The sequence below is a fragment of the Chinchilla lanigera genome, unplaced genomic scaffold (assembly GCF_000276665.1).
Source record: "Chinchilla lanigera isolate Chin_1 unplaced genomic scaffold, ChiLan1.0 scaffold00084, whole genome shotgun sequence".
NCBI classification, from domain to species: Eukaryota; Metazoa; Chordata; class Mammalia; order Rodentia; family Chinchillidae; genus Chinchilla; species Chinchilla lanigera.
In genome coordinates this window covers 9582525-9605914 of record NW_004955485.1, presented here as the reverse complement: position 1 = coordinate 9605914, position 23390 = coordinate 9582525, and the positions used below count along the sequence as shown (strand labels likewise).

Here is a 23390-nt window from a genome sequence, read left to right as displayed (position 1 = left end):
TTTCTCCACATCCTCACCAACACATTATTGTCTTTTTTGTTACAGTCATCATAGTGGGCATGAATGGTATCTGTCTTAGTCCATCTTGAGACTGGGTAATTTATAATGAGAAGTTCTTACAGTTCTAGAGACTGGGAAATCCAAGGCTTAACCCCTCAAGGGCCCTGTCTGATAAAATCTTTCTTGCTGCGCAATTCCATGACTAAAGGCATAGGAAGGGAGAGAAAGCGCAAGCAAGGGAAAGCGAAAGGTCAAACAGCTTCAAACCCCTTTACAATGGGCATCAGGTCACTTATGAGGGTGGGGCTCCCATGGCCAAAAGTCCCCAGTAGACCACACCTTCCAACACTATTGCATTGGTTGCCAACATGCTTTGGGGGTCCTACTGAAACCTCATTGTCATTTACATTTCATTGTCTTAGTAACTAGTGCTAGCACTTTCTGTTTTTTCTAAGAACCTGTAATCCCAGCACTGAGAAGGCTGAGGCAGGACAATTACTACAAGTTCAAGGCCAGCCTACAAAATGAGTTCAAGGGCAGCCTGAATTACATAGTGAGACTCTGTCTCAAACCCCCGCTCCCCAAAAAAAGCAATTTTATTAGGAAGAGTAAAATGAATGTACCCTAATTTGAACATACAAGGAGGGACCTGAAAATTCTCTAATGTCCTCTGAGACTTTGTTTACATTTATATGTACCTTGTTCTATCCTCTGACTTGGATGTTTTTTGATTTTTAATGGTGTCTTATTATAGGTCTATCCAGATTTCTCTGTTTCTTCTTGAATCTGTTATGATAGCTTGTTCCTTTCCAGAAAGTTTTCCATTTCATCTAGGTTCTCTAATCTATTGCCATACAACTGTCTACAGTATTCTCTTATATATTGCCTTTTTATTTTTGTAACACTGGTGATATTGCCCCTTCCTGAATTCTGTTTTTTAGTTTTGTTTTGTTTTGTCTTTTTGAGACAGGATTTTGTTATGCAGTTCAGGCTGGCCTTGAATTCACTTTGTAGCCCAGGCTGGTCTGGAACTCGCAGTGATCCTGCCTCGGAACCCCTAAGTGCTTGGGATTATAGGTATATACCACTACACCTAGTGAATTCCTTATTTTAGTAATTTGAGTCTTCTACGTCTAATTTATTTTTAATTCCCAAGATTATAAATTTATATAAATCCAAACATTGCAGATAAAAGAGGCCTTAATTGTCATCCCTTTCACAGAGATAATTCTGTTATCAGTTAAGTGTATCATAATTACTATTTAGCATAATTACATAGTTAAACTTGTGTATTGGTTTCTATTGCTGTATAACAAATTTAAAAAATTCAGTGTGCTTAAAACAAACCGTACATTTAGCAGCAGAAACAACACCAATTATCATTTCTTTTCTTTGTTTTTGGAACCAGGAATCAAACTCAGGACCTTGTGCTTACCAGGCAGGCATTGTGCTGCTGAGCTACATCCCTGGCCTTCTTCCTTCCTTTTCTTTTCTCTTCTCTTCTCTTCTTTTCTTTTCTTTTTTCTTTTCTTTTTCTTTCTTTCTTTCTTTCTTTCTTTCTTTCTTTCTTTCTTTCTTTCTTTCTCTTTTTTTTCTCTTTCTCTCTTTCTTTCCTTCTTTTTTTTTTATTTATTTCTTTCTTTTTTTGTTTTTTGGTTTTTGTTTTGTTTCTGAAAACAGGGTCTCACTATGTAGCCCAGGCTGAGCTTGAACTCTTTGATCCTCCTGTTTCAGCCTCCCAAGTGCTGGGATTACAGGGGTGCACCACCATCCCTGGCCAGGGTACCACTATTATAAACAGGCAAGTTAGGTAGATAACAGGTAGCTAGAGAGATACTGGGTCTAAAATAGAGTCAGGATGACCAGGCCTTGGTCAGATAAGCAAGAGTTTGAGGTCAAGAATTAATAAGAACTAGGTGGACAATTAAGTCCAGGAATGTAACAGGCAAGGTGATAGATGACAACTTGTGCTCCTACCTATCTGGAAAATGATTTTTCCTTCTCATTTTGTTCTTCCATAAACCACTTAGGTAGGGTACAGGCCAAAAGGCAAATACAGACAAACACTTGCTACATGCCCTAACTCGTCAGAGGCCCATTTCTATTTAAATAAGCTTGTTTTAGTCCTATACCTTGACCTTAGTTTGACTCTGAATCTCAGCCCTGGTCACTTTTGGGTGTTAAAAACTCCTAGATGAAAAGTCCCCATGGCAACTGCTACGGCTTATATCTAGCTGTCCCCTAAAACCTCATGTGGTCATAAGTGGGGAGTTTTGAAGGTGGCACAGTTAGGGTGTGTGAGTGTGGATTAAGGGTTCGGATAATGGAAGCCCCACCCTGGGTGTGGGTGGCACCAGTCACTAGGTTTACAGTCTGGATGGAATGTAAAGGGAGAGAGAGAAGACAGGCTTGCTGCTGCTGCTGCTGCTGCTTTGCTGCCTCCTGCCTGCTTTGCTCTGGACTATTTCTCCTTTGCAATACCCCTCTGCCACGCCAGCCTGCCTGGAACCACCCGACTATGAACTGAAGCCTCTACAAACTGTGAGCTGAGTAAACTTTTCCTCCTTGCACTTCTGGGTGTCAGGTATTCTGTCCCAGCAATGAGAAAAGGAACTTACTTTTGAACTCCCTCCCAACTGTTGGGAGGCATTCCTCTCTTCTTAATAAACCTCCTGTCTACCTCTTTTGTCCTCAACTTCATTCTTTGACTTAGTGAGACGTGGCCCAGGCCACGCAGTTACACCACTAGGCCAAAGTCAAGGTGCTGTGTGGGTCATCTGAGGCGCTGAGCCTTTCTAAGCTCAGAGGTCATTGTCAGAATTCAGTTACTTGCATTTGGAGAACTAAACTTCCCACATACTTGGTGGCTGTTACCCGAGTCTATCAGCTCTAAGAGCACCTGTCATTCCCTGCCACATTGCACTTTGCTCCTTCAAGGGGAACACGACAGAATGTGCCCTGTGCCCTGGCTTCAAATCTCCCAAAGTTATGTATCAGATCTCTGGACCCAGAGTTAAAGGGCTTAGAGCAGTAAGGCCCACTCTTATTAACTCAGTTAACTGACTTGAGACCTCCATTACATTTTCTTTTTCTTTTCTTTTTTGTCTTTTTGAGACAGGGTTTCACTATGCAGTTCAGGCTGGCCTCGAGCTCACTTTGTAGCCCAGGCTGGTCTGGAACTCCCAACAATAATCCTGCTTCAGCCTCCTGAGTGCTGGGATCACGGGCATGTGCCACCACACAGCTTTTATAACCAAGACAGACTGTTTGAAAATGTAGAATGCCCATACTAGTCTCATGATAAGAACATATACAAGCAGGGGAGATGATGCCAGACAGAAAAATCAAACGATGCTCGAAACAAAATGAAATAAAACAAAACAAAAAACACCTCCCTTGATTTTACTTTTTATTTAACCTCCTGTTACAGCCTGCTGAGTAGCTAAGAGGACAGGTGCACCATCACGCCCAGCTCTTCCCTTGTTTAAAAGAGTTTAACTTGCCTTTTATCTTTCGCCTTGGCCTTCAAAGCTCCCTTTGTCTAACATCTATCAGCGTGATAACTGCTCTTCCTTTTGACTTTCTTAGGTGGGTTTAGTTTGCTTCTCTCCCCTTGCGTGCGTGTAAAGTATAACGCCTAAGTAGACTTGCCTCCTTCGTTGCCCCTTGGCTAGGCCTGGGCACACGGAGCAATAAGGGTGCACTGGTTTACCCGGAGGGACTGAGGTCTAGCCCCTGCCCTCCAGAAGCGGAGGGAGCCTAGGACGTAGGCTGTTGGCTACCAGTAGGAGGCGCCCCAAACCTCGGTCCCACATTTTAATGCGTCCGCCCAGCTCTCTCTGTCGGCTCATCTCTATGGTTTCCGTTGCGCTTTCGCTCGGAATGGGCGGGGCTTCCGCTTCCGGAGGGATTGTCCCTAGAGGCGGAGATGGCGGCGACGGCGGCGGCGGCCGCGGCCTCTGACGCTGGAGAGCCTCGGGAAGAGGCTGAAGCGCCGGGCCCCGCCTGGGATGAGTCCCAGCTGCGCAGTTATAGCTTCCAGACGCGCCCTATCCCGCGTCTGAGCCAGAGCGACCCCCGGGCGGAGGAGCTCATCGAGAACGAGGTGGGGGCGGGGCCGGGCGGGGCCGGCGCTGGGTCGGGGGGCGGTCGGAGGCGCAGGGGGAGGGCCGGGCCGGGGCTCGAGGGCGGGGACGCGGAGGCGAGGAGCCGGGACCCGAGGCCCGCGTGCTGCTGGACGGGAGGTTGTTTTGAAGTTGGGAAATAGCTGGAGCCATGAGAGGAGAATCTCGCTCCTTGGGGTTATTTTCTTTGCCTTTTTTTCACCCGGTATTTTCGCCTAGGAGCCTGTGGTGCTCACCGACACAAATCTTGTGTATCCTGCCCTGAAATGGGACCTTGAATACCTACAAGAGAATATTGGCAACGGAGACTTCTCTGTGTACAGTGCCAGCACTCACAAGTTCTTGTACTACGATGAAAAGAAAATGGCTAATTTCCAGAACTTTAAGCCGAGATCCAACAGGGAGGAAATGAAATTTCATGAGTTTGTCGAGAAGCTGCAGGATATACAGCAGCGAGGAGGAGAAGACAGGTAAGTGCCCAGATCTTGGTTTTTCATTGGATTTAGGGCACCCATTTTTAAGGTATGAGCTGAGTTGGGTGAGCAGGATTGGTATCTCGCATCTCTGAATTCCTGCGGAATGAATTGTCTGCGCTTCTCTAAGGGGTTAAGTTTGCATAGTTGCATGTTAGGTAACAGTCAAGGGTTACTAGACATTTTTGGAAAAAGAAGTTCAAGATGAGGAAATACTGAAAATCTTTTGACTTTTATGTATGGGCAACTGTGTATTTCACATTGGAGGTGTTGAGACAGGGTCTTACTATGTAGTTCAGGCTGCCCTTGAACTTTTGACAATCCTCCTGCCTCAGCATCCCAAGTGCTGAGATTGCAGATGTGTGTCACCTTGTCCAGCTCAGATATTTTTTTAAAAAGAGCTGGGAAACCAAACAGTAAATGTCTTGTCACTGGCTTTAGCTCTGAGATTGCCAGTTTGTAGCGTTTGTTCTGGAGTGTTAGGGTGACTGGGGGCAGTTTAAATCAAGAAGTTGTATAGTTGTGATTTGGGTTAAAGGATATTGGGATCTTGTAGCCTAGGGAAGATCAGATGAGGTTGAAGGTGGGGCTGTTAGTGTTCTACGATGTACCAGGGATAGCAAACACAAGATGCACTTGAGGGGTTCCTTTCTGCTTTCATCTCTGTTCATGAGGGAAGCCCTTGTGTAGGCCCCAGACAGTATTAAGTCCCGAACTGTAATGTTGCTTGTGGGGAATTTCTTTCACTGAGTACTTTATATTCACGCTTGGGGAGTGCCCTGATTCAAAGTTGCTTGCAAAATTTTTTTTTTTCCGGTACCGGGAATCAAACTCACGACCTTGCGCTTGCCAAGCAGGCGCTGTGCTGCTGAGCTAAATCCCCAGCCCCACTTGTGAAATATTTGTGTCTACATACATATATTATTATTAATCTTTGAGGAGAGTCCAGCCGTTCCCATTCAAGTCTTGAGGGTTCCCTGTAGCTAGTATTTCCAGTTTAACCAAGATTTCTAGTAATATTACCTTAACTGTTACCATTTTAGGCAGTGAAATGCCATTGAGCCTGTTGCAGTAAGGTTCTTAGGACTAAGACGGCTGTTTTGGTCTCTTGTTCAAGTTTGCCCCCTACTAATGTCTCTTGCCAGGCGTGGTGGTGAACACCTGTAATCTCAGCACTTGGGAGGCTGAGGCAGGAGGATTGTTGCAAGTTCAAGACTAGCCTGGGCTACAAAGTGAGCTCAAGGCCAGCGTGAACTGCATGCATAGTGAGACCCTGTCTCAAAAAGACAAAAAACAAAACATACTAATGTCTCTTGTGGGGCTTGATCAAGTGTGTCTGGGTTTTCATATCACTCAATTAATTTGTGACCTTCCTCGGGTATGTTAGGATCCTGGGGCATGCACCTAGTGAGGTGTCCTTTGGCTGTCAAAGGCTGCTATAGGTAGTTTGCTATATGAATTGAGATGAACGAGGCTTCAAGCCAGTACTCATTGGCCAAAAAAAACCCCAAAACTTTATTTCTCACTCTCACTATAAGTTCATCATTGGTCATGTCATCTTTTTCATTTTGGGATCCACTCTTTGCTCTAGTAGCTACTATCTGCAGCTTTGTATTTGTTGTGACAGAGGGAAAGATGTTGTGAACTGTTCCTTAAAATTACAGTTGGAAGCCAGGTGCAGTGGCATACACCTGTGATCCCAACTACTTTGGGGAGTTTGAGACTGAAATTTCAGACTGCAAATTCAAGGCCAGCCTGGGCAATTTAGTGAGATCCTATCTCAAAATAAAAACTTAAAATGGCTGGGGATGTAGCTCAGTGGTAATGTACTTGCCCAGCATGGGTTTGGTCACCAGTACCACGAAAAGTAAAAAAAGACAGTTGGAAACACAGTTCACTCTGTGGGCATTTCATTGGCTGAAGTAAGTGAAATAAGTAAGCTGGCATGGAAGAATAAGTAGCAGGCATGGAAGAGTAACTCCTGTGGGGAAAGACCAGCTTTTGCTGGGTGAACAGGGTTACAGCCTATGACAGCGGCCATCAAGGGCCAAAGGAGGTGTGTCAGGCCTTGAGAGTCTGGAGCAAGACCAATTCGTCTTTCTAGGCTTTTGATGGATATGAAGTTGTGTGGAAATTCTGTATGTGTGTATGTTTTTATGGAGAATTGTGGATTCTTAGTGGATTAATGCTGTGACCGAGAAGGATGAGAATCACTTCTTTAAAAGTTTAGTGTTGAATAGAGTTCAGGGAAGGAGAGATAAGACTTCAGTTCTCAGCTGAACGTGGTGGTGCATACCTGTAATCCCAGCACTCTGGAGTCTGAGGCAGGAGGCTAGCCTGAATTACTTAAGTGAGACCTGTCTCAAAAATGGAGGAAAAAAAAAATTCAGTTCTGAGATGGGTGTGGTGGTGTGCTCCTGTAATCCCAGCAACTTGAAAGGCTGAGGTAGAAGCTCAACACTAGCCTGGGCATCATAGTGTGACCCTATCTCAAAAAAGAAAAAATCAGTTCTATAAGAATTTATGTTGGTTACGAATTTACATGACTATAGCTGTTTTCTATGGGAGATGCTGATACAGATTTGAGTTTGTGTTTCCATACCTGAGGAGTTCATGCCAGGGGCTATGTGTGCATGCATTGATGGAATTTTCTTCTTGGGCAATGTAGGTTGTATCTACAGCAAACTCTCAATGACACCGTGGGCAGGAAAATTGTCATGGACTTCTTGGGTTTTAACTGGAACTGGATTAATAAGCAACAGGGAAAGCGCGGCTGGGGACAGCTGACCTCTAACCTGCTGCTCATTGGCATGGAAGGTAAGAAATCTTTCAGAAAGCAGCATGGCTTGGAGTCATACAAGCCTGATTTCCAGCTCCATGACTGAGTAAGTCATTGGTCTTTTTGTCAGCTTCCTCATTTGCAGAAGAGACATAGTGTCTCACAGATAATTCTGAGGATGAAATGAGATAATGTAAGTTCAGCTAGTTCCATGCACTCTAAAAAACTTCCCTCTTCCCTTTCTCAACTGCTGTATGAGGGCATACATTGCAATTTTGGGGACCCCTCTGAAATGCTCCTGCTCTCTGTTGGATCTGTCTCTATTCAGATTTACATCCCAGTGGAAAAGGAAAACTTACAGATTCAACCCCGTCTTTTAAATAGGTTAGAATATTTATGGGGCTCAAAATTCAAAAGATCTAAATAGATATATGACTGTAAGTCTCTCTCGCATGTCTTATCGCCCAGTCTCCCAGTTCCCTTCCTTGGAGGGGCTGCCTATTATTGCTTGTTTTTCTTGCTAGAAAATGTTATGTACACACAAGCAAATACATCAGTGTGGTTTTCTGGGTTTTGCTTGTTTCCTTTTGAATAAGAAGGAAAAGTTTTTAAATTCCATTCAGAAGAAGGAAAACTGCTAATAGGGCAGTGTCATTGTCTCATTTTATTTCCAGCACTAGCTCATGGCAGGCTCCTAGTTGATGCTTTGGTAAATTGTGAACAGACTGTTGAACAAGGAAGGAGAGTGATTGTTCATTGTTATTCATTACTGAGCTCTGAGGTCTCTTCGATCATCCTTTCTTCAGGTTTGGATCCTTCGCTGCTGGTGTTAATAAAGTTTTCCAGCAGTGTAGCTTAGGAGTTGACACTTACCTGGCCTTTGAAGGCAGTGCTTGGTTGACCTGCCAGGAAGGAGCCAGTTCTGGTTTCCTTGGGTCTGACTTTCTCTGTTGCTTTCCTTTCCTGTAGCCGGGAGGTGGATCCTTCATGTAAAATTAGAGAGCAGCTCTCTTTTGAAGATGCACATGTACTCTCAGCACTAAAGAAGGAGGCTTTCTTGGCATACCTAGGCAGGCTGGAGAAGGTTTTCTAAACTCCATGCCGTGCAGAAATGTGCAGAGGACATAGATGTGGTCTCAGTCACAAAGAAATGGGGTGAAACATACCCCAGGGCAGAACTAATTCAAGGTAGCATTTAAATAATGTGTTGGGCCAGAGATACAGTTCAGTGGCACAAGTCTCTGCCTGGCAAGTGCAAGGTCCTGAGTTCGATTCCCGGTACCAAATAAATAAATGATGTGTTATGCTTTTTAAATCATATGACACTCCTTTTGTGATGCAAGCTTCCCTTTAGTGAGAGCCAACAGCCCCAATCCCATGCTGCTTTGAGAAGTGCTGTATCCCACAGGTGTGGTAAAACAGGAGCAGAGGTGGAAAATCTTGGACTCCAGGAGAGCTACACAAAGCAAGGACATGTTCACCCAACTTAAAATGACTGGTTCACTCCTTGAGAAGATCATGTGTTCATTGTTGGTGGTAGTCATTTCAGTCATTTCTGATTTGCTTCCCTTGAATTTTTCCCATAGTCAAGAAGAGTACAAGTGTACACAGTATCTTCCCCTGCCAGACTTACATCCATTTTGTATGCTCTTGATTCCCGTAAGGGCAACAGCCATCATTTAGGAAAGTCTGTTGTATTTTGCTAGCTGGTCATAGACCCTTTCCAGTGAAGATTGCTATACTTACTGCCCATAAAAATGTAACACTTAAACTGGGCATGGTGGTGCACGCCTGTAATCCCAGCACTCAGGAGGCTGAGGCAGGAGGATCACTGAGTTTTAGGCTGTCCTAGGCTACACAGTGAGTTTAAGGCCAGCCTGAACTACATAGCAAGACCCTGTCTTGAGAAAGCTAATGCTTAATTTGCTAAGAGTTGTCATTGTAGTATCTGTGATTTTGCCTGAAATTTGACTTGAAACCCTTAGTTGGGAGGGCATGCTGAGTCTCCTTCCCAGGACTGTTGAACCTGTGCTGCTGAGGCACTGCTTTGAGTAAAGAAATGTCTTCCTACAGGGAATGTGACGCCTGCTCACTATGATGAACAGCAGAACTTCTTTGCTCAGATAAAAGGACATAAGCGGTGCATCTTGTTCCCACCGGATCAATTTGAGTGCCTCTACCCATACCCTGTTCACCACCCGTGTGACAGACAGAGCCAGGTGAGCTTGTGTGGCTGAAGGAGCGTGTGGAACTCCACATTCTAGGAATGTCCGTGAGCAGTGGCTGGGACATTGTTCCCCTTCCCTGTGATGCTAGGCCAGGTTTGGATTATAGGTTGGTTACCTCATAGGCAAACTCAAGATAATTTCCCAGTGTAGCTCACATAGTCCAGGCTCCTCAAGTAGTCCCCAGTAAACAGCCCTTAGAGTTACTTCTCAGGAGCAGACTGTCAGTGATACTGATGGACTCAGGTTACTCGGGTTGGCTTACAAGCTTATAAACAGTATATGTCTCCATTGGATTTAATCATTGCTTTTTGTTGTCCTGTATGCTGTTTCTTTTTGATATGGGGAAAACTAAATAGAGGTATGTCACTTGTATTTCCTGGATTTAAGTAAGGCACTTGGTTGATTCCAAGAGACATCCTTTCCTTCCTTGTAGGAATCTATTGTTTAGAATTTATTTTGGGAGGAAAGTTTCTGAACATTTAGGAGATGGATGAGTTCTGATTTCTCATGTCCTGAGCCATTGAATAGTCTTCAGATGTCAGGCACCCTGAAGCCTTGGACTCTTATCATGTCACGCTCAGGCCTGGGCTGCCTTACTTTGTTCTCCGAGAAAGGAATGTGCGTGGAATTTCCTCGGCCTGCCTGAAGATATTTCTAGGTTATATTAAACACATTGAGGTAACTCGCATGTGGTGGTTTTGATAACAGTCTGGTGATTGACCTTTTTTCTTTTTCTTGAATCTCTTAGGTGGATTTTGACAATCCTGACTACGAGAGATTCCCCAATTTCCAAAACGTGGTTGGTTATGAAACAGTGGTTGGCCCTGGTGACGTTCTTTACATCCCAATGTACTGGTGAGGAAGAGGCTAGGGCTTGGGCCCTCTGGGAACTCTCTTTTTCATTTCCTGGGAAATAAATTTGTGTCCCAGTCTTGAGACAAAATTGGTAATGTGTATGGTAAAGTTAATATTCAGGTGTCAGCATACTGACTGTGAGGGAAGTGATAACCCTGTCTGTAAGAGAGGAGGACAGTTAGCTCCTCGAGCCCAGCAAGATCCCAGAGACTTGTGGCTGTCCTTGCCCTTTGGTGTCTGAATCCTGCTCCCTGCAGCCCAGTGTGTTTTGCAGGATGAGCATAATGATACTGTCTTCATTACTTCCCTTAGCTGTACTCTGCTTAGTTTCCCATTCCTCCCTATGAAGAGTAACCGGGAGCCTGTTTCCTTGCAGGTGGCATCATATAGAGTCACTACTGAATGGGGGCATTACCATCACTGTGAACTTCTGGTATAAGGTGAGCATGTTTTCCTTTGGTCTGATGAAACTGGGGCTGGCGTGAGGTGAATGTAATGAATGATTTTGGCTGGGTTGGGCTCATTGGCCGTCCCCAGAAGGATTCCAAGGTCTCTGGGGGAAGATGAAGAGGGGAAGGATTGAATCCGTTTCCACGAAGGGAGAATGGTACTAGAAGCAGTGGACTGACACTGAACCCTGCTGTGGAACACGTTTCCTGACCTTCTGCTTCCTTTGTAGGGGGCTCCCACTCCTAAGAGAATTGAATATCCTCTCAAAGCTCATCAGAAAGTGGCCATAATGAGAAATATTGAGAAGATGCTTGGAGAGGCCTTAGGGAACCCACAAGAAGTAAGTTAGAGTTGGTGTGGCATCCTCCATAGCTCCTTTGTCTCAGTCGATGTCCTCTCTCTCCACAGAGGTTATGAGTGTGTTTGGAAAATCCTTATTTTCTGGTGAGAGCTGGGCTTGACTGGCGGATCAATTATAATCTGTTCCATGCTAGTAGTAATGTTCCCCACGAGGCTTATGTGCCAGCTGGGGACCCCCAAGGGGATTCCTTTGGAACAAGAAGCATTCAGTAAAGCATCTCCTTGTGTTCTCTCTCTCAGCTCAGCCAGGGCTGCTGTAGGTAGTGTTGAGACCTGCTTCCCACGCAGGTGCACCAAAGGTTCATTGGGTGAATGGAGGAGATTTGTATTTGAAATGCTCTTGCTTCCTCCTCAGCAGCCACAGGTGCCTTTGGGGTTGGGAGATGGCACCAGGCCCAGTTGCAGGTGGCATTTTGTTAAGGCTGTAAAAGCACTTAACCTTCCTCGGGGACATTGCAGAAGCGTGCAGGCACTTGGTGTGAGAGCTTATGATCTCCACCGATCTGTCTTTTTGTTGCTGCTTGCATATAGAGGGTATTATGAGAGGGAAGGTAGTACAGGACAAAACCACCACCACCACTCCTGCAAGGAAGCCTCCTGCTCCAGAATACTGGGTTGACCTTCAGGAAGAACACTGATTAGAGAGGTTACAAGATTGAATGAAAGCTTTGTCCTTGTTCTTGGCTGGACACTGAGTGTCTGACATCAGGTCCAATTCCAGGACAGGGAGCAGGAGTTCTGACTGGCTCCTCATGTCTCTTTACAGGTGGGGCCTTTGTTGAACACAATGATCAAGGGCCGATACAACTAGCCTGCGAGGGGTCAAGGCCTCCTGCCAGGTGACTGCTGTCCCGTCCCCACGGCTTCGTTGATGAGGACAGGAGACTCCAAGCACTAGTATTGCACGCTGCACTTAATGGACTGGACTCTTGCCATGGCCCTGGAGCCAGGTGTTTGGGGCAAGGCAGAGTAGTCGCACTCCACTCCTGTTCGGAGGGACTTCTCACCCTTGCCTCTTGGACCCCAGCACCTTTCCTCTCTGCCCCCCAAAGTCCTGCATTCAGTGTGTGGAGTCCCAGCTTGTGGTTGTCATCGTATCTGTGTGTTAGTCTTGTCAACCTTGGGCTGTGTGTGCATGCACACACATGTATGTATCTGATCCTTGTTCCCTCCTTCTGGGCCAGGGTGTGACTCTGGCTGTTTGTCCTGTCTCCTGCAACCTCAGTGCCTCAGCCTGAGAGAGAGGAGATGCTGTAGGATCCCCCACTACGTCTGGGCTGCAGGGCCACAGTGTGTCTGACCGTTAGGTCAATGTGCCCTCTGCCAGTCTCCATAGAACCAGGCTCCAGGCCAGGTGGGGATGGCTACTGGGACTCTACTAGGCAGATTGTAGAGGCTTGCCTTGGAGAGCCTAGATGGCCTTCCAGTGGGAGAGGAATAGATAGGGTTCCATCTGGGACCTACAAGCTCAAGCCATACATAGAGAGGAACCTTGGAACATATGAACCAAGGATTGTGCATATGTTCCAAATTAGAGAAACATACAGCTTTTCTCTTTCAGTGCCAGCCCTTGCCCGTGTGCTAGGTATCAAGGGAGTTCCCCTAGCTGTGGCTTCCTTCCCTAGGCTCTCAGAGTGCAAGCCACTGTGCGTGTGTGCACTGGTATGTGTGTATCCACACTGGCCAGCCTCCCTGCTTACCAGGGTTCCCCACTGTTTGCCTTGTCCAGTGTGACACTGCAGTGTGACCCCTGGAGGTACTGCCTGACAGCCTACAGCTTTTTAACTTGGATTTTAGCCATCATATGTTGGTCAGGCTCAGCCTACTGCTTGAGGCAGACTGGCTAGAGCCTCCAGGCCCTGTGCCCTCCCATCTGGGCCATATCCTCTACTCCTGCTGAGCTTCCTGGCGAGTAGATGACATGGGGTTGGGCTTAGGCAGCTAACTCACTACACTTCATCCACCTCAGGGTGAGGGCAAAGGTGTAGCCCTGCCTCTTAGAGCCAGCGCCTCTGCCAAAACCCGCAATAGCATTACATGAAACCTTGACAGGGCAGCTGGCAGAACATGGAAGTAGAACTTTCTCTTCTGTTAGTACTTACGGGCACCCATCTCAGGGCTGCAGCTTAGAGCTGGGCAGATGGCTTTTGCACAGCACAAAGGGCCATCATCCACATCCAGTCAGTGGGAGTGGGCCCTTTGGTGACCATGCATCTACTCACCTCCGGTCCCTCCATCTTCCTTTCCTCTGGAAGGGAAGAGGAAGTTGGAAGTCTCTGGTTTTACTTCCACCCACTTTTTTTTTTTGGCCAAAGGTATACTTTCAACATCTGAGCTATGACTCTCACCCCCGAAGCTCAGTTTACAGTGCCCTGATGGACTGAGATTTGTGTGTATGTATGTGTGCACCTATGTATGTATTTTGGAGAGGGGTTTTTATGTAGTACCCCGTTCTGGGGTTCTCTGGTGCAGTGGCTGTGCAGACATGGTACCTTTTCAAGTATAGCTTTTTCAAATACAGCCAGTGCTGGGAAATGTGATTGCAGTGAACTCCATGCTTCTATCTCTTTTGGGAAAGAGAAGCACAGCAAAGAGAACAAGGTGGATAGAGGATGAACTTGGCCAAGTGACCCTTGGAAATAGCAGATATTTTCATTGTCAGTGCATTATCTGCACTCCTGGCTCAGCCCTCCAAGATGCAGGTATTCTGCAGCAGGGAGTTCGAGGCTACTTGGTTGGCCCTTACAGGTTACTGTGCCTGAAGGAAGGAGAGGTGGAGGTAAACTCTGAAATCTGAGGATTGGTGCTGGTCGTTGGGTTATAGAGAGCCACCCTGAGTTGCAGGCACCTGCAAGGTAGGTGTTCTTACTTGACAGGTGAAGACATCGTCTTCCACAGAGTATGTGATTAGAGTTAGTCAGGGTTCAAACCTAGTGCTGTTTGGCTACAAGCCCCCACACCACTTCTGTTCAACCAAACTTGATTCTCCTCTTTCCCTCCCTGCCTTATAACACAGGGAGTTGGCCCAGGAGGGTCCAGAAGTCCAGCTCCAGGTGAAAGCCCTTCTGCAGGACAGCTAAAGACATCTGGGGAAACTCCCTGGGAGGCTGTGTTAGGAGTTCCAGATGCTCTGAATCCTGTTGTGTTACTGTGTGCCCTATTGGGTCCCATAGCCCTCCCAGGTGCTTCTGCATTAGGGAACTGAAACTTTAGTTGCTAAGCTTAACTAAAATTGTTAAATCTTTTTTTTTTTTTTTTAAATAATTGAGACAAGGTCTCACTATTTCATTCAGGCTGACCTTGTACTCACTGTGTAGCCCAGGCTGGCCTCAAGGCAATCCCCCTGCCTCAGCTTCTGAAGTGCTCGGATTACAGGTGTGTGCTACCACCACCTCACTGACAAAAGTCTTATTATTCAGCCACTTCCTCCCGGGAGTCATTGTTTCTTCCCTTTGCTTGCCTAAGGGTAAGGGCGAGGCTCAAGTTCTGCTTGTGACAGAGGAAATACTGCTGGTAGAAAGCTTCCCCATATTCTGGCTGGCAACATGTGAGGTGGGTGTGCCAAGGCAAGGTGGGAACTTGGGCTTGTCTGGAGTTCAACCATGTTGTAAGCTTCTATTTTCACACTCCAGATACAGAGGAAACTTACTTTGTGAAGTCAAGTATTTGTTGAGGGGGGAGGTGTTCTGGGGTGGAGGAGGGGCTATTCTGGGCATCAGTTGAGCAGATGCCCAGGATGCCTGGGGAGACCAGCTTCCCCTACAAATCAGAGCTCTAAATTACAAGGTTTTTACCAATGAGAACAGTTGGGGGAAGTCGTCTGCTCTCATTTGCGTAATGGTTTCTGTCACTGGTGATTAGACACAGGATGAAGGAAAAGAAATCTGACAATTAGGAATGAGCGATCATTAGTCTGAATCTGTTAGACAGTGAGGTGAAAGGATTGTCACCAGTGGGCCAGCCCGGTATGGGGGGGACATTGCTTCTGCTCCTCAGAGACACCTGGGCTAGATAACCTTTAAGTGTTGCCACAGGTGGACAAAGCTTTTTACTTGTGAACAAAGATAAGTCCCCTGTCTGAGGTAGATACAGGAATAGTCTTTGGGCATGAGCCAACAAAGAAATGGATGGTGTCAAATTTATAATCTTTAGGGCAAAGAGTGCTGCTCTGAGAAAGTGTTTCTGTAATAGTCAACATTCAGGATTCCTGCGCTCTTGACAAGTATTTGTCATATTCCATCACTAGGGTGTGAAGGAAACCTGGTCTTAATCAGACCCCAGAAGCTGAGAGATTGGTACCTCTGGGCAGCGTAGGGACTGTGGAGAGGAGGAAATTCGGAAGAGAGGACTGCTTGCTGTCTCCAGGCCGTTCTGAGCCCCTTGGATCTCCAGGAAGGGACTCATCCTCCAAGCCTTCCAGCAGTGTTAGGGTTTTTTTTCCCCACACCAGTACACTGGTGGCTTTGTGCACAGCATGGAGGCTGCTGGCCCAGACATGACCCAGTGATGAGTTTACTAATAACCTAGGTTGAAAGGCGTGGAAAGGCCTACCTTTCCTGTATCTCTGCCCTTCAAACTTTGAGGACAGTATTAACTTGCATCATTTTGTTCCTCAGTTTTGTGGCGTGTTTATAGAAGAGTCCTTAAATCAGAGGCTGTCTCAAGAATAGGGCGGGTGGTGATGGTTTTCTCAGAGTGTGAATTTCTCAAGGATGGGGCTGTCTCCTCTCCATATGTTTCCTACCTCAGTATTTCGCCCTCACGATTCTGCTGCAGAATCTAGCAAGGGTTTACAGCAGTGTCCCTCAGTGACTAGTATTCTGTAGGTGGGGTAGGTAGTGGAGTTTACGTGGAAATTAGTAGCTCATAGGGTTCTGGAGGCCCTGTGCTTTGAATGCATGTCCTTCCCTTTGAGCCTCCTAGCTGCTTGTCCTCTAGTCCCTCCTGGCTCCTCTTGGTGTCCTCTCACACTTCGTGCTCTGAGGACATGTTCACCTCCCTTTCTAGCCCTTCCCTCAGTCTCTTGTCAGCTTTCCCCTGCCTAGGCCCTCCAGTGGCCTCCTCCTCCCTGTTCTACCTGGCTGTTGCCCTTCCCTCAGAAGCTCCATGGCTGCAAGTGTTTGGACACAATGGCTGCAGGGCCCCTCTCCTGGAATCATCCTTGTTCACCTTGCGGTTCTGACCTCAGGAAGCTCTGTTGCACCCCTGCTCAGTCCTCTGTTCTGTTTGCTCTGCTCTCTTGGCCATCTCTGTCAGATTTGGACATTCCTGGATCAGCTTGTCTCACCCTGGGCCCTTCTTGATTGTCCTTTAGGCGGCTGTGTTTAATCTGCGTAGGTTATGGGGTCTTGAATGGAGCCCTGCTGAACAAAAGCAAGCAGCCTCCAGGCTGGTGGGCCTGTGATCAGTGAGGGATTAGAGAGGGAACCTAGAGAGTGATAGGGAACCAGGGAATAGGGGGTTGGTCAGGAAACTCCACAAATGGCACCAGGCTTGATAAACCAGGGTGGAAGAACTGAAATTGGTGCTCCCTTTGTGTGCCTTGGGGTCCAGTGGTTTATAGTTGAGGGGCCCTGTGTGAACATGTAATATCTCTCAGGTCTTTGGCCCAGTGTCACCAAATTTGGCTGACCCCCACGTTCTAGAGGGTGCCAGGAGGGGAACAGCAGACAGTGGAAGGAGGGCTCTGGAGAGTAGAGGGGCAGGAGAAAGGGACCTGGGGTTGGCTTATGCTAGACTGTACTCAAGAGTTTTGAGTACAAGAGCTGAGTCAAGAAGTTTAAAAATGGCACTTCACCCCTAAAGTCCAGTCTCTTAACAGTTTGGGAATGAGGATGTGTCCTTTTATGGAAAACAATCTAGTGTAGGATTTTTTTTTTTTGGTACTGGGAATCAAACTCAGGACCTTGCATTTGCCAGGCAGGCACTTAGGCCTCTGAGCTATATCCCTGGACCCTAGTGTAGGATCTTAAAGCATGAATTTTGGAGATAAATTTCAGTTCAGATTTCTGTCTTTGACACCTCCAGTTGGGTTTGACCTATGTTGATTTATTCAACCTGTCTGAGTTTCCTCAACTATGATAATGTGGGATGCGGACATTGATACTGGAACTACCTCAGGGTTGGGTTAACGGAAACAGTGTGTGTAAAGCTTTGACACAGTGCCTGGTAGGCACTTAATAAATGACTGTGGTGGGGGTGGTAGTGGTTTTTGATGTGACTTACTTGCACACTTGGTTGCAGTGATGTCTAAGCAGAGTCCCAGTGACTCTCTGCCGTTGGAGAAGAGCACTGGGAAGAATGAGGAGTGGTGTCCTAGAGACAAGTGTTGGGTTAGGAGCAGGCAGAAGAGCTTTTGTCCTGCACTTTGTCCTGGCAGTGTCTGATGTCTCTTCTGCTGGGACAGCCAGCTTCTTGCTGTCATAGCAGCCTGGCCCTTGGCAAGGAGGTGTCACTGAGCGAGTGACAGGCTGATTCCCTTCCTTCCTGGAGAAGCTGTTGCCTCCTCGTTCCAAGAGAGCTATGCTCAGCTCCTCCAGTAGAGCTTCAATTTCTGCTTCTGGTACCAGGTCCCTGCCCTTCTCAGTGACCTCAAATTCGAAAGGGCCCCATCACTACTACTGCCCTCACTGGGGAATGATCTTTCAAAATCCCTTTGGAAAAAGCAACACAGCAGTCAGATCAGGCCTCTTCATTGACTTTTAGTCCATACTCCTTGATGTGTTAAGTTATACATGTGTTCATAGAGATCCAGGACAGAAGGGCTTTCAGAAGAGAATTCAGAAAAATGAGTGAGATGGTTGTTAGTAGCTACCATCTCTTGTGCATTTCTGTTCTAGGCACAGTGGTGCTGTCAGTTCAGCAGGTAGGCAGAATTAAGGGTGCACCAAAGAGAAGCACCCGACTCAGCTCCGGGGCCCATGGTAGCCCTGCAGGAGGTGACAGTCTGAGCTGGTGTCTGGAAGATGCATAGTAGTTAGGATTGGGGAGAAGCAAAAAAAAAGGTGAACACTTCTCTGGCTTCTCTTTCTCTGGGCCCAAAGGTAAGGACTGCTCCATGTTTAAGGGTTCTGTCAGTTACTCCAGGGAAAGGGCCAGATGATGGGTTCCAAAAAGAAGACCCTTTCTTTAGTCAGAGAAATGTTTGAAAGTCAGTGTAGTTGCTAACCCACATTTACTCTGGAGTGCAGATGCATTGGACTTGCTCATTTGTGGCCACTTCACTACCCTTGGCATTCTGGCCTCTGGACTAGGTCCTATCAGAAGGTTGAATCAGGTCCTGCAGACTTTTATGTGGCTGGCTGGAATTCACAGTGGCCTTGGACCCGGCCTGATCTTAGGAGCTATCTCTCCCCAGCTATCTCCTTTCGTCTCCACATGAGCCAAGCCTCTGTAGTGCCCCCCTGGTCTTGTCAGCACTGCGTTGGGGTGAAGAAGATGCCTTGGACCAAACCTTCCCTTGGCTGCAGGTACTGGAGTCTGTGCTGTCACCTTTCTTTGTAGGTGGCTGGTTCTGGCCCCTAGGTATCTGCTGTTTGGCCCTGTACGATTTTGCTGCTTTACTGTGTTTGCCTAAGACCTATTCACTTGGTCACTGAGGTCGGTTTTGTTTGTTCATTAATGAAATCTGACGTATGTCTGGCCCAAGTTTATTCCCTCTAAAATACAGTATATATAATGTGTGTAAGGTAGTAGTTGAAAAGGCTTTACATACTAGATCTGCTGTTCTGTGTGGCCTTGAGCAAAAGACAAAGCTGCCTGAAACTCAAGTTCTTTTTTTGAAACTCAAGTTCTTATGCATGGGGATATTGTTACCTAACTTGTTAGGGTTACATACATTAATGTGTGTAAGGTCATAGGACGCTGTCGTCCTTAGCTTCTAGAGGCTTCAGGCTTCCTGTCTCAGTCTACTTTGCCCAGCTTTTTGACTGAGGCCCTTTGTCCCGTCTTGGGCCCTATCTTGTCAGCTCCTGAGCAGGTGTAGATATGAGCATCAGATCTCCATGCCAGCAGTTCCTACCCCTTCTCAGTGACCTTGGGCTTTCAAAGCACCCTATTAACCACTGACATCAGCAAAAGATGCTCTCCCCAGATCCTTTAATATTACAAATACCTGAAAATAAAAGGCATTAGAACTCCTGCCCCTAAGTGGATAAGAGGAGAGGTCTTGGAAGAGGCACTGCTTTGTTAAGGCTGGCAGTGGCAGAGGGCAGGGAGGAGGTGCTGGGCTGTGCGGCAGGCACAAAGGGCAGGGATGCAGGGGGCAAGATTGGCTCAGGCTTCCATGCTGCTGCACAGGCAAAGGACCATAAGCTTGAGAAGGCTGCCTCCATCTGCATTTGAGTTGCACTTTTTTGTTTTTGTTTTTTTGAGACAGGCTCTCACCATGTAGTATAGGTTGCCTTTGAACTCACCATGCAGACCAGGCTGGCCTTGAATTGGGGGTGATCCTCTGGCTTCAGCCTCCCAAGTGCTGGGATTACAGGTGGATATAGCTATGCCTAGCTCTCTTGATCTTTTTTTTTTTTTTTTTTAAATAAAAGGAGGAAAACATTAACAGACAGACAACCTTTTACCAAATAGCAAAAGAACAGTACAGACAATATAGAGTTAACAAACAAAGTGGTAGGAAATTAACAATGCTTGTATTACATACTGGTATCTTCAAAGTGGCTTCTCATGAAAACAGAGACATGCAATATTGACCAATCAAGGACTCATTGACAGTTTCTTTCAAGCTGTCTTCATCTTTAAGGTTGGTTAGTAATACTACTGCCTTCCAGGGTTGGTGAGATAATATATATGAAAGTGCTATGTTAACTAACATCAAGTAAATACCAGTGGTCGGGTGTTACTGGGAGTGGGAGTTTAGGAGAGCTTTTCAGACAGCTGGGGAGAGAAATTCTGAAGTTCCCGTGCAAAAGCCTCCTTGCTCCTAGAAATCAGTTGGGCAGCATTTTCCTCACAACACCATGGGCTGGGAATGTTGCTCAGTGGCACAGCACCTGGGTTTTGGGATAAGAAAAAGCAGGAGTAAGTTTCAGAGTTGACCTGCTCGTGCTGACTAGGATTAGGGTTAGAGGGTTAGGGTTATTCATCTCAGCTGTCATTGTGATAGGATTAGGACAGTTTGGGTCCGGGCATGGGTTAGTGGGGTCAGGCCTGGGCCCCGGTGCAAGGTGTTTCTGTGCTTGATGCTCAGTTTGCTTCAGGGATGGCTGTGGCCTTGTGACTGGGCATGGATCAGCAAATTCCTTTGCTTTGGTTGAGACATGAAGGTAACATTAGGCCACCAGCTCATGTTTCAGTGACCCCAACTGCTGTCCTCAAGCACAGGCATGATCCTCTGGCTGGCTGGTGTGCTGGCCTTGAAGTTCTCCAGTCTTGACTCATGAGTTGTGGCACAGTGCTCTGAGATACAGTGAACAGTGGCTGCTCAGGAGGAGTTGTTTGCTTCACTTGTGGGTTTTGTATGTGTCTGTGTCCTCAACAGTGCCCTGGTAAGCTCAGCATGAGCAGCACGCAACTTCTTCACTATCTCTGCTGATGTTGCCTAGGTCTCCTGTGTTGGACAAACCATCTTGGCCTTGCAGGGGTGTGTTTCAACAACTGGAGTGGCTTGAGTTTGATGGATTGGTGGAGTGTTGGCCCAGATGATTAGGGCATTTCGGGTGATTTGTGGGGTCTCTGATCTGGCCAGACTTCGTGCAATCAGAGTATTGGACAGTGTCGTGTTTTTCTGACTCATTGACCTGAGGGCCCAGGAGTGGACTAAGACCCTGCAGCATGTGGAGACGTGCAGTGGTTATCACTTGGCCTAGCTTGTGACTGGAGTTGCCTTGATCTCCTTTGTTACTTGATAGGTATCCCCATTTGCCGCCTCCTCTTCCTAGCTCATCATATCTTCAGAGAGAGCAGAGACCATCCTGTGTCCTGGTCTGGTAGATATGAAAGCCAGTCTTTTGTTTGGTGGTCTCTAGAGGAGTTATCAGTCTTTTGCTTATGTATGTTGGCAAGCTTACAAGGGTTTGGAAGCTTTGCTGTGCTAACTCTTGGCCTTCGGCATGTGCATCTTGAGGAATGGAAGCATGCCTCCGCTCTAGTACTCAGTAACCCTCTGCTCAGTTGCACACAAAAGGCCAATCTCTCACCTGACTCCTGGCAGGAGAACAGCAGATCCAAACACTTCATCAGTTAGGCCTTTCACGGTAAGATAGGATGTCGTCTCAGAATATGTTACGATAAGCTTGAATCAGCTGATGAAGACCTACCCATTGTTGCCAAGGGGTGGGTGGACTTCAAGGTCAAGCAAACTTTGGATGTCTTTCAGATCAAGGCACCTTATGGAAAGCCATGTCACTGCCTTCTTGAAGCCCAGAGCTTTACCAAGGTCAGCTGCAGGAGCCAATGCTGCAGGCCTGACTGCAGTGAATAGTACAGTAAACCTTTCTTGTCACTGTGCCACTGGGCTTCAAGAAGTTTGCATATAAGGTAATAGACCAGAGTAAATGCCGACTCAGTGACCTTGTACTCGGCTTCAGACATGACGTGTACCCTGCTTTTCATGGCATCATAGAATCTGCTCCTGTAGGGCACCTCATTGCAGTTGTAACTTTGACCTCAGGCGCTATCTCGTGTATTTCAGGGAGCATTGCTGTCAACATTTAGAGGGGCATGGTGGGTCTCTAAATGTCAAGCTGTTGGTTGTTGGCACTTTAAAGGAGGCAAAGCCTGCGGCTTTGAAGGCAGACTGTGGTGGTAGAAGCACAGTGTTCTCCATTGGTTTCTTCTGTCTCTAGAGACAGCAGTATCATAGCAAGTATTTGTTTTTGTTCCTTGGACTAGGTTTCAGTCTTGGTTTTACCCTTTCATGACAGTGAGTCTGTCAAATTGCTATTTATGGTCTCAGCTTGGATTTCTTAACAGATCCCATCACATGGCTATTGGGTTTTTTTTTTTTTTTTGGTACTAGGAATTGAACTCAGGACCTTGTGCTTGCCAGGCAGGTGCTTGTGCTGCTGAGCTATATCCCTAGCCCAGCTTTTGGGTATGAAAAGACAACTCAGGCACTGGCACCCACTAAGTGCTCAGTAAATGGTAGTTCCCTTTCTTCCAGCTCTTTCTCCTTAGGAAGCATCCAGTGTACCCAGCATAAGGAGGAGGACTCAGTGTGCATGTCTTAGTATGAGCAGTACCAGACGTCTTTTCCAGGGCAACATCAGTGGCCCTCTAGAAGTGTGTGAGTGGGGAAGAGTCCTAGGAGGAGGCAGGACTCTACAGCAGTGTGGTCCTCTGCTCAGCTGCTCACTGTGGCTGGGGCTGAGGTGGACCAGTGGTCTTGAGAAAGCAGGTGGGTGCTAAGTGCTGGAGGGAAAAGCCAGACCAGAGCAGGGCACCCCGTTAAAGACAAGAGTACCAGAGTTCTGTCCATAGCACCTTGTGAATAGTGACCACTGGTCAGAGTTGTAAAATTCTGCATTTATACCAATATCATCTTAAAACATCAAAAATGGTGGTCCACTTAGGAAGAAAAGAAAAATGGGAATCATAAAGATGAGAAGAAGTGTTAACTATTTTCAGAGCCAAGGAAATATACTACCAAGTCAAGACTTGGCTCTAGACTTGTGTGAGAGCATTAGGTGCAGTTAGGTGCTAGAGGACATCAACCCAGAGTATGAGCTGACAGACCACCTCTACATGTAATGGAAGCCCTGTGATAGGGCTTTGAAGGCCATAAATAGGGGTTCCTGGGTCCCTTTAGAACCTAGTCAGTGTCACAACCAGTGTCTGGTTGCTTTTCAACCTAAGCCATCTCAGAAGATAACCCAAAGTAGACAGGGCTGTTGGTAGATAAGCATCTTTTAATTATGCAGACCTTAGAGCAAAGGATAGGCATGTTTAAGAACATCAAACCCACACGGTTAGTATTTGCTTTAAAGAATCTATGCAATTTGTATTTTAAGTCCTTGACATATGGAAGAGAATTTGTTAGAGAAACAGGTTTGCTTTGTGATGGCAACTAAATAGTGTTGGGTATTTGTACTTGAATTTTTTGTTGAAATCATACTGAGTTTTCATGTAGTTTTGGAACTTTTACAATGCTTTATGATTACATATATAT

At 46.5% G+C, this 23390-nt stretch overlaps 1 protein-coding gene across 1 annotated transcript; it reads left to right on the top strand.

Moving 5' to 3' along the window:
* The first annotated feature begins 3895 nt into the window (after positions 1-3895).
* Positions 3896-13809, top strand: Hif1an (hypoxia inducible factor 1, alpha subunit inhibitor). Its single transcript, XM_005403904.2, has 8 exons — positions 3896-4105; positions 4344-4594; positions 7266-7414; positions 9450-9595; positions 10353-10459; positions 10836-10899; positions 11139-11249; positions 12036-13809. The coding sequence occupies exons 1-8, from the start codon at positions 3929-3931 to the stop codon at positions 12078-12080; spliced, it is 1050 nt and encodes a 349-aa protein (XP_005403961.1). The 5' UTR covers positions 3896-3928; the 3' UTR covers positions 12081-13809.
* The last annotated feature ends 9581 nt before the right edge of the window (positions 13810-23390 follow it).